This window comes from Nannospalax galili, unplaced genomic scaffold (genome assembly GCF_000622305.1).
Source record: "Nannospalax galili isolate Female #2095 unplaced genomic scaffold, S.galili_v1.0 scaffold891, whole genome shotgun sequence".
NCBI classification, from domain to species: Eukaryota; Metazoa; Chordata; class Mammalia; order Rodentia; family Spalacidae; genus Nannospalax; species Nannospalax galili.
In genome coordinates this window covers 141,834-152,640 of record NW_008330576.1, presented here as the reverse complement: position 1 = coordinate 152,640, position 10,807 = coordinate 141,834, and the positions used below count along the sequence as shown (strand labels likewise).

Genomic DNA, 10,807 nt, shown 5'->3' with positions numbered 1-10,807 from the left:
CCCTCCCTCTCCCCTTTTCTGTCTCCAAAAAACAAGAGGCATTTCCTCCCCCCACCACTCCCACTGCCAAGGGTGGCTTGGATGCCAGGGTGGGGGAGAGTAGGCACTAGGAGTTCCCTTTCCTACCTTTGAACTGGTGCTAGAGTGCTTGCCTGAGTGCTCTTGCATAAGCACACACTAGCGATCTCCCTCTACCTCAGTACTGTTTTAGGTTTCTGGAGGTATTAGGGCCTAGAGATTACTGGAGATAGGAAAATGCCAGTTCTGATCATCTTCAGTTTGCTGCTGGGTTTTACTTTTCAGAGTCTTCATGTAGCCACTGTATGCAATGTGTCCAAGTTTTAGATACAGAATTCAATGGGAGACAGGGCAGCATGAGCCTACTTCATCTTTCCTAGCACTAAACCCCTCACAGTGAAGGATGTATAGGAATAACATGGTCTGAGTTGCCTTTTTTATCATCATTATTATTCTGAAGTTTTGTTTGTTGTTTTGTTTTGTTTTGTTTTGTTTTTTTGAGATGAAGTTTTTTGAGACATAGCCTAAGCTGGCTTCCAGCTAACTATGTAGCTAAGGATGGCCTTGAACTCCTCATCCTCCTGCTTCCACTTCCAAGTGTTGGGTTTAGAAGGGGCCCTATCACACCGTGGTTTATTTGTTTTTAAAGTGTAATTTTTTAATACTTATTATTTTGTTTGTTTGTACCACCGGCTGGCCTGGGACTCATCATATAGCTGAGGGTGGGCCTTGAATTTCTTAACTTGCCTCTACTTCCTGAGTGCTGGGATTACAAGCAGTGTTGCCATACTCAGTTATGTGGTGCTGGGGATAGAACCCAGAGCTTCATGCATGCTAGGCAAGCACTGTGACAGCTGAGCTACACCACCAGCCCATAATGCTTAAATTATATTTTATTTGATTTGGTCTTTTTGAGACAGGGTCTCCCTGTAGCCCCAGCTGTCCTGGAACTCACTATGTAGACCAGACTGGCCTTGAACTCATAGAACTCCGCCTGCCTCTGCCTCCCGAATGCTGGGATTAAAGGTGTGTGCCACCATGCTCTGAGATGCTTAAATTTTGAACGAAAAAGTTTAGTATAGTTAGCATAGACATAGCATAATGTAACAGTAAGTCCAGTGCTGTAGCATCAGCTCTCCCAGAATACACATTCTGTACTTCTTTAGCACGCCTTATTTTTTTTGGATTTTATTTATTTATTTTTATTTTATGTGTATGAGTATATTGCCTGCAATTATTAAGTGCATCCGTATCATGAAATGCCTGCAGAGGTCAAAAGAGGGCGTTGAATCCCCTGGAACTAGAGTTACAGACAGTTGTTAGCCATCATGTGGGTGCTGGGAACAGAATCCACATGGTCTGTTCCAGGTCCTCTGCAAGAGCAGCCAGTGTAATCATGCTTTATTTTCTATATGCCAGTGAAAATACATACAGTTTCTTTTTTAAAAGTAAATTATATCATATTGATCTACAGCATGTTTTCTGTCAGGACATGTAGCTTGGCTCTCTGGTGGTTGCAGATTATTCTGCTGTGTGGATGTCCCATGATTTCCATTACTGATAGATAGTAAACAAATTTTAGGTTTTTTTTTTTTTACCAGTGGAAAGTAGGCCTGGTGACTCAAATCTGCACTCTCAGTTGTAATTTCAGTTGAAGCAGGAGACTCACTGCAAAATGAGGCCATCCTGAGCTACAAAGCGAGTTCTAGGCAGGCCTAGGCTAAAAGTGAGGTGTCTCAAAACAAAACAAAAACACATGAAAAAGTGTTATAGATTCTTTTTTTTTTTTTAAATTTTCTGCTTTCCCCTAATAGAAACCTTTTACCAAGTTAAGAAATATTTCTCTTATTTCAAGCTAATATGTTTTGGGGGATTTTGACAGTGCTGGAATTAAATTTAAGACCTTACATAAATGCCAGGCAAGCATTTTGCCACTGTACTCCTTGCACCAAGATTTCTTTTTTTTTCGGTCTTTTTGAGACAGGGTCTCCCTATAACCCCAGCTGTCCTAGAACTATGTAGATCAGGCTGGCCTTGAACTCCCAAGTGCTGGGATTAAAGGCATGCACCACCACACCCCGCTTACACAAGGTTTCTATTTAAAAACCCAGAATGGATTTCAATTTTCCTAAGCCTTTAAAGATACATGCATTTTAGAAGAGTGACTTGGAGAAGGGAGGCTGGCAGCAGGGTGGTGCAGGGTGAGGTGAGAACTGGGCAGTGCCTGAAACTGCCTGCCTCCATCTGCTGACTTCCTTGACATGAGGAAAAGCTGGGAGGTGTATGTGTGGAGGAGTCTGACAGGCATCCTGGTGTTGCTCTCTAGAGCATTTAGGTAGTTTTGAGTCTCATGTTGTATGAGATCTTTTATGTAATTCTGGCTGAGATTTCCTGAAAGAAGGTGATGAAAGTATTAAGTGGGACCCTATCAGAAGTGGTCCCAGACTTATGATGAGGGTCATTATGGGAGTTTAGTTAAGAAAGCTTTTCACAGAGAGGGAAAGTCAAGGGGAAATGGGGAGAGGCCTTACCCTGCCAGCCTAGAGCGCCCTGCCCCCTCAGACTTGGGTTTGCTTTCAGCTTCGAGTTTGGATAGTCAGTCATTTGTGATGGTGCCACCTGGTGATGAGATGGTGAGGAATTTGCGAACTCTGACAAGCAGATGCCTCAATGGGAAGAACTACTGTCGGCAGATCCTCTGTCTTTATGAACTTGCCAAGGTATGTGCCAAATGGGGATCCTCATGGGAGCTTCCTGAAGTTTCTCTGGACATTTCTGTGGCAGTTCTTAAGATAATAATCTTAAAAGGGCTAGGGATGTAGGTCAGTGGTATAGTAATGCAGGGCCCTGGGTTTCATCTCCAGTGCTACAGGTAAGAAAACATAATCATTACACAAGTCTCTTATTAAGATGTTGGCCCATTTAAGGACTAATGGAAAGGATGTCAGGCCAGCTTCAGTCTTGGCCGTAGCTCAGTCAACACAACCAGAAAGCTAGGGTAAGACACTTAACTTCCATTGGCTCCTGGCTCTGATCTATAAATGCATGAGTCCCTTCTAGACTTCATGCCCAAAGTTTTGCTTCATGACTTAGAACATTTCATGTATTATGTGATGCATATAGACAGAAGTCAGCATGGTGGCTTATGGGGCGTGCACGCTCTCTCTGGGCGCACTCCCCCGAATGGCACTCCCCCGCCAGATATGGGCCTGTGCTCGCTGGGCTCTCTGGGCCCCTGGATCTCGGGGCCCCTGCCACACCTGGCTAATCACTGGAGGGTCTGGCCACAGGCATCTCTGGCCACGGCAGCGGGTGCCCTGCAGGCTTTTCCCGGCAGCTTGGGTCCCGTGTCTCTGGAGCTTCTCTGCTGCAGAAGCGTCGTCCTGCCGAATCCTGTCCCTATTCCACCCGTGTACTTTTCCTCAGGATGCGAGGTCCACTGGCCACTTGGGCCTCGCAGGAAGAAGTACGGGGACAGCAAAAGCTAGGATGTCCACGAGTCGGTAATGAGGGAGTGCGCCCCCCGGAGAGATTGGGCCGCCGGTAGTGACACAAGACTCAAGACTTAGTCTGTGTTACAGCTTTATTCTCTGAGACCCAGCTCTCTGTGTCCCAGCTTTCTGCAGCCCAATTCTCTGCAGCCCAAATCTCTGCAGCCCAAATCTCTGACCATTAAGAGAAGACTAAGGCATTTATACCATGGGGGTAGTGGTAAAAGCTTTGGCTGTTAGATGCTTTGTGAGGCATCCTATTTACATATGGAAGTGGATTTCTGCCACACTGCTAGACTGTTGTCTGCCTGGAGAAATTACAGGAAGGCATGGTACCTTTCAGAGCCAAAGGCCATGTTTATGTTATGGCATTTGTGGCGGACACTTCAAAAGGAGAGACAGGAAAGATGCCAGGAAGACACCCTGCTTATGAAAGGAGCCTGCAGCACATGATCCCGAGCTGCGTGAGCTGTCCAGTGTGAAGGGGCTTCTACTTTGCATAACAGAGGTCTCCAACAGTGGCTCATGCCTGTAATCTCAGCATTTGGGAAGTTGAGGCAGGATTGCCAGGAATTTGAGGCCACCCAGGGCTACAATAGAGAAACCCTATCTCCTCTCTCTCCTTCACCTCCAAAAAAAAAAAGAAAAAAGGAAAAAAATTATATCAGCCAGGGTTCTGTGGCTGTGCTGGTTGATAGAAAAAGTAGACAGAATGCAGAAGAGCATGAGGGAAACAGCGAAACAGGGGAGCCCTTTGCCTTAGGGAAGACATAGGCTTCCTTGGAAACCAAAGGCTTAGCTGCTGCTCTGGGAACAATAAAGGAAGGATGGTCTGTATTTCATTCCATCCTTTTCTATTTTACAGATGATTAGAAAGATGGGTGTTCAAGGAGGCAAGTCACCTGATGCTTTCTGGGTTTGGTTTGGTGAAATAATTGAAGGACTAGAAAGCACTCCGATTCTTCTCAGGGCAAGGATTGTTCAACTCAGGAAACAGTGGTCTGGCTACATTTCAGAAAGTGCTCTTTTGGTTCCACCTGACTTCTAAAATGACTCTGGCTCCTTTATCTTCCTCAGGAGCTGGGTTGTTCCTATGCAGATGTTGCTGCTGGGGATGGTGAGGTCATGCTCCGGGCAATCCTGTCCTCTCAGCAGCCTGACCGATGCAAACAAGCCCAGGCCTTCATCAGCACCCAGGGCCTCAAGCCAGACACTGTGGCTGAACTAGTGGCTGAAGAGGTGACTCGAGAGCTGCTGACTCCATCTGAGGGAACAGGTGCCCTACCCTCCAGATCTCCACAATCGTTCAGATATCATTCTGGGTTTTACACCATGAAAGATTTGAATGCTACATTCATGTACAGTTTGTATGTTGCCCTCTCAAAAGCCCAGATTATTCTCATAAAAGAACACATTATATTCCCTTTGCTGTTGCTTTGTAGCCTTGTGAGTGTGGTTATAGTAATTCTGCCTCTCTAAGATAATGTCTTCTGTAAGATAACCAGTAGGCCAGTGAGCTTCGCAGTGGGAGAGCTGCAGAGCTGTATCAGTATTACTTCCTGGTGTCCAGGCCTAGGCAGAACTGGCCTCCTGGCACTGTGCACTTGTCCCTCTCCCAAACTTATTACCTGTCTCCGCATCTTTTTGTGCAGGACAAAAGCAGATATTCAATGCAACAGAGGAAAGTCAGATATTTCTTCAGCTAACTGCCCTGTGTCAAGACCGCACATTGGTAGGCATGAAGCTGCTGGATAAGATTTCCTCCGTTCCCCTTGGGGAACTGTCTTGCAGTAAGTTCACCTTTTCCTTATGCTTTGAGACTCCTAAAAAGGTCTCCAAAAGATCTTCCAGGGCCATTCTTTCCAAAACTTGAATTGGGTCCTTATTTTTCCTCTCAATACCTAGCCCTCTGGTATAGGTTCTAAGTTCTTGATAGAAAGCCTTAACATTCATTGAAGAGAATTCTGAAGGTATGGAAAAGCACTCTAAAACTTACAACCACAGATCAGTTACCTTTATTTACTTCTGTTTTAAACTGCTGGTGGAGACAGTGTTGTCTCCATTTTAGAAGAGAAGAAACTAAAACTTAAGAGAAGTGGATTAGTTTATAGTTACACTGGGTGGGCATGGTGGCTCCCACCTGCAATCCCAGAGGAGATTGAGACGGGGATTGCCTCAAGGTCCAGAGCAGCCTAGGCTACTGAATGAAACTATCTCAAAAAAAAAAGTTGTGGATCAGAGCTGATATTTGAAATTAGTCTGATTTCAAAGCCTGCTCACTTCCAGGGTTGAGTTCATCTGTATGTATTCAGTCGTATGCTTTATCTCAGACTTTTTCTATGCATGAGTGGGGTTTTTTTGATACTGGCATTATATTAGGCAGATATGTATCTCAGTGGTAGAGCCTAGCATGCAGGAGGTCCTAGGTTCAGTCCCTAGCACCACAAAAATTAAAAAAGGTGTCATACTGTATAAACATGTTTATGCCTTTTTTACTTTATGCATATGCTTCTATTAACATTTTTAAATTTTTATATATACGAGTGTTTTGCCAGCATGTAAGTGCGCCCGTGTGTACAATGCCCAGAGACCCGAAGAGGGCGCTGGATCTCCTGGAACTAGTTACAAATGTTGCAAGCCTCCATGTGGGTGCTGGGAACTGAACCTGGGTCCTTTGCAAGAGCAGCCAGTGATCTTAACTGTTGAGCCATCTCTTTAGCCCCTTATTATCACTTTTCATGAAATTGTGAATAGTCTATAACTTAATGGTTATACAGTATTCTCATATGTAATTAAAATTTAGGTCCTATTGTGGGAACTTCCAGTTTTTGCTATTTGTAAACATGCTGATGAAGTCCTTAGAGGATGAGTGAGAGCTCTCAAGACAGGGAGACTCTTCTCTGCCAGGCCCCTGACACTCCTGCCAGGTAGTCAACAGTGGGCAACAGCAGCAGCTACAGTCCTATCATATGTGTCCTACCCACTCAGCCACAGAGCTCCTGATCCTGGCCCATCACTGCTTCACCCTAACTTGCCACATGGAGGGCATCATCAGAGTCCTACAGGCTGCCCGCATGCTTACAGATAACCACTTGGCTCCCAACGAGGAGTATGGTCTGGTGGTAAGTAGTTCCCTCCATTCCATCTTCCATCTTGAGGCAGCTTTGGAGAGGAGCAGATAGAGGGCCCCAGCTCAGAGCTGATGTGGCCCCAGGGAATTCTGCTCCTCTGAATCCCACATCTCCTTGGTAGTTGGCCCATTGACCTGGTCCTTGGCTCCAGGTTATGATTTCTGTCACATCAGAACTCCATCAAGAGGGCCCTGCCATGTCCCAGGGTATTGTATCCTCTTGCCAGGGCAGTAAGCTTTTCTAGAGGACCAAGACAATAGTGTTTCAACCCCCAAACAAGGTTCAGACCTGTTCTATGAATGAACTACTCAAGCCTCTTGGGCCTCCCCCAAATACTTTGGCCCAGGTAGGAAGTAAACTGTACCACTGGAATGAGGAGTAACAAGAGGAAGCACCTACCCAGAAGGGCACTGTAGCAAAACTCATTTCCAAATCCTTCAGAAGAAGCCCCTGTTGGGTAAATGGAAGGGAATGAAGCCACTAGCCAGGCTCAGCATGGAACTTGGCATCTGAAAGCAATACACTGGTGAGGTTAGTGGTCTGGCTTCAACAGCAGCTCCAGGGGATGCTGATGCAAGGCCCTCCCCTTAGGTGCGCCTCCTCACCGGCATTGGAAGGTACAATGAGATGACATACATCTTTGATTTACTGCATAAAAAGCACTATTTTGAAGTTCTGATGAGGAAGAAGCTGGATCCGGTAAGTGTTCAGTAATTGAGACGTAAACTTCATTGTTCCTGGGAATCAATCTGGGTACATCTCCGGAATGTGCAGGGAGGAAATCAGGGACTTCCCTAGGGTGCACAGTATCACCAGTGACTAGGAGGTGGTGATCTTGATTCTAAGTACTTGGCAAAGTTTGTCCTCCTTTACGTCAGTCTTTTACCCCTAACTACTGTTCTAAAAGATCTTGTTGGGGCTGGAGAGATGGCTCAGCAGTTAAGAGCACTGGCTGCTTTTGCAGAGGACCTGGGTTCGGTTGCCAGCACCCACATGGCGACTAACAACTGCCCTTAATTCCAGTTCCAGGATATCTGACACTGTTGTCTGACTCTGTGGGCATTGCATACAAAGGTGCATTTACATACATGCAGGTAAAACACTCATACACATAAGTAAATATCCTTATTGTGGCAGGGACATAATCCTTAAGGATTTGGCTGAAAGTGGCCTGTCAGTGCTGAGGCTGTGCCCAAGGGCTTCTAGAGGATTTTCAGGGGATCATGAAAAAGTATGCTGCTAAGTGCCAGAAGCCAGAGCCAGAAAACTGTGAGATCCATTGATGGTGACCACTAGAAAAAACCTGGCTGGCTGGTTGGTCTTTGGGCTCAGGGAGCCTCTCTATCCCCAGTATACTCTATGACACCAGGTCTATTAGTCATATATCCTATATCCAAGTCATTTGGCTGGTTTTGTTGCCTCATTTCTCAAGAGCTAAAAACCAAAATAGAACAGTCTAATGTTAGGCCAGTTTGAGGACAATCCCACTGATAGGACAGGAGCAAGACCTAGACATCCTTTAGGATCTTCCCAGGTTTCTTATGTTTTTGAGGCAGTTTTGCATTTAAATATTTAATTTTTTTTCCTGATTACAGAAGTAGTATTACTTCTACTCCTTATAAGACACTTCGAAAATACAAAGTCCTCAGTGTCTGCCATCTGGAGACAGCTGTTGCTGATATGATAGCCCTTTCTTTGTACATCTACCCCTAAACAATATATATTTACATGCTTTGCCAAAACATATTTGCTTTTAAATTATGAACTATCTGACTTTTCCTTTAACATGATATGGCTATTTCTCCAAGTTAAGAACCTCTGGGGGTGAGGTTGTGGTTAAATGGTTAGAGCATGTGCTTAACCCTGGGTTAAGTTTGCAGTACTGAGAAACCAAACCCCTCCCCCCAACACACCCCTCCCCACCCCCCAGTGGTGCACACCTTTAATCCCAGCACTCAAGAGGCAGGCGGATCTTTGTGAGATTGAAGCCAGCCTAGTCTACATAGTGAGTTCCAGGCCAGCTGAGACAAAGGAAAAAAAAAAAAAAAATCATTTCATGGCTACAAGGTAGTCTTAGCCTTTGTTTTGGACATCTAATTAATGCTGCTAAGTATCTCTCTTACATTCTTTTCTCTGCTTCTTTAGGATAGAATCCTAGAAAATAGAATTGGTGAATCAGCGTGTTGTTTTAAGGCTTTGTTCTTCTGATCAGGTTGTACTGATTATATTCCCAACAGCAAAGAGTGTTGCCTGATTCCTTATCCTTAAAACAGCATAATTTTTTGTGGTCACTTTCTTTTGCTCATTTTTTACTTTTTCTTGGATATTTTTAAGGAATTTGTAAAACACAGCCAATCCTACCCTAAAGATCCTAGTTGAGACCTTGGTATTCTATTTTCCTGGGCAGAGTGGTACCCTGAAGACAGCCCTGCTGGACTACATTAAACGCTGCCACCCTGGAGACAGTGAAAAGCACAACATGATTGCCCTGTGCTTCAGCATGTGCCGGGAGATAGGGGAGAACCATGAGGCAGCGGCCTGCATCCAGTTGAAACTGATCGAGTCTCAGCCCTGGGGTGAGAGGTTACCACCTGCACAGCAGTGCTGCTAACCCTGCAAGGTTCTTAGGGCAAAGGTATTTGCCACTTGGTAGCGGCCCAGTTGGTGAGACAGGAGCTGGAAAGGGTACAGGGAAGGCATTTGAATCCTAGGAATGCGAACCTGCCTCCCTGTGAATATGGCTGAAATGTTTCCCTCACCAAATGAGCCAGGAGCTGCTCAGACTTACCAAGTGTCCTTTTTTCTACAGAGGATAGCCTCAAGGATGGACCCCACCTGAAGCAGCTCCTGCTTAAGGCTCTGACTTTGATGCTGGATGCAGCAGAGAGTTATGCCAAGGTAACCACGTAGTGTTATCCATACTGGCCTTGACAAGCCTTGGTGTCTGTGGTAGCAGGAATTTTTGTCCTGAGCTTTTCCAAGTGAAAAGGGAGCATGTAATGGGCTAAGCAAGGGTCAGGGGGAGGGGGTGAGTACAGTACTTGAAAATCCACAGACAAGATGGTAACAAATTCTCTACATGTGCTTCTCTCCACCGTTGTCCCTCAGGACTCCTGTGTACGGCAAGCCCTGCACTGTAACCGGCTCACCAAGTTGATAACACTACAGATTCACTTTCTGAACAGTGGCCAGAACACAATGCTCATCAACTTGGGTCATCATAAGCTAATGGACTGTATCATGGCCTTACCTCGCTTCTACCAGGTAAACACCACTTTGGCCAGTACTGTCAGCATCAGCGCCCTTGATGCTCAGAGATTGAGTGACCTGAGGTTTCAGGGTTGGGGACAGAACCAGGGCAATCCAGTTGAAGAGGTGATTTAGAATGGATGTATATGTGTTTTGTAGTGATGGGATCAAACCTAGGTTTTCACAAATGCCCCACCATTTAAGTCACACTCCTAGCCCAATTCGATGTATGCCTTGGCATGCCTTTTGGGTAGAGGCTAGAGAACTGTGCTACGTCACCGTCTCCTTTCCCCTATGCTATCAGACCAGCAGGAAGGCAGACCTGTTTGGCCCACTAAAACAGGGTTCAGTGTGACATTCTTGGCTTGACCTCTAAGAATCTCTGTTTATGAAATGGTGTACCTAGGTTAGCAGTGGGAACCAAGTTGGTTCTGGCCCTTTAAAGGGATTGCTGTCATTGTCTCTGCCCTTTGGCCATTTCCCGCATAGCTGAAATGGGAACAATTTATTTTCTCAGCAGTTTTGCTACTCCATTGGGAAGATTAAAAAACAAGTAATTTGAGGGGGCTTATGGAGTGGGAACAACTCAGACACAGCCTTTTAACATTGGTAGCAATTCTAATAACACACTGTGTACAGTATTGCTTCCTAGAACCTTTTACCTTTAATTTTACATAGTATGTGCTCTAATGATGTTACCCTTCATCTCTACCTTTTAAGGCTTCTATTGTAGCTGAGGCCTATGACTTTGTTCCTGACTGGGCTGAAGTTCTATACCAAAAAGTGATTCTTAAAGGAGACTTTAATTATCTGGAAGAATTTAAGCAGCAAAAGTTATTACAATCCAATATATTTGAAGAAATTTCTAGAAAGTAAGTGTTAAAAGTTGACTGTAAACGAAGCATGTTGGTACATGTC

General features: G+C 45.1%; 1 protein-coding gene across 5 annotated transcripts in view; it reads left to right on the top strand.

The window, feature by feature from the left end:
• The window catches only part of Spg11 (SPG11 vesicle trafficking associated, spatacsin), a 90,583-nt gene that overhangs the window by 78,843 nt on the left and 933 nt on the right, over positions 1 to 10,807 (top strand). For 4 of the 5 annotated variants that reach the window (XM_017802309.2, XM_008849137.3, XM_029554120.1 and 1 more), the window contains 9 exons: positions 2,599 to 2,738; positions 4,587 to 4,785; positions 5,162 to 5,299; positions 6,498 to 6,631; positions 7,232 to 7,339; positions 9,048 to 9,216; positions 9,450 to 9,538; positions 9,749 to 9,904; positions 10,610 to 10,761. In XM_017802309.2, coding sequence (XP_017657798.2) covers positions 2,599 to 2,738; positions 4,587 to 4,785; positions 5,162 to 5,299; positions 6,498 to 6,631; positions 7,232 to 7,339; positions 9,048 to 9,216; positions 9,450 to 9,538; positions 9,749 to 9,904; positions 10,610 to 10,761 — 1,285 coding nt within the window. Of the gene's footprint in view, positions 1 to 2,598; positions 2,739 to 4,586; positions 4,786 to 5,161; positions 5,300 to 6,497; positions 6,632 to 7,231; positions 7,340 to 9,047; positions 9,217 to 9,449; positions 9,539 to 9,748; positions 9,905 to 10,609; positions 10,762 to 10,807 lie in introns of those variants that run through there. The other variant, XR_003846437.1, reaches the window with a different exon arrangement.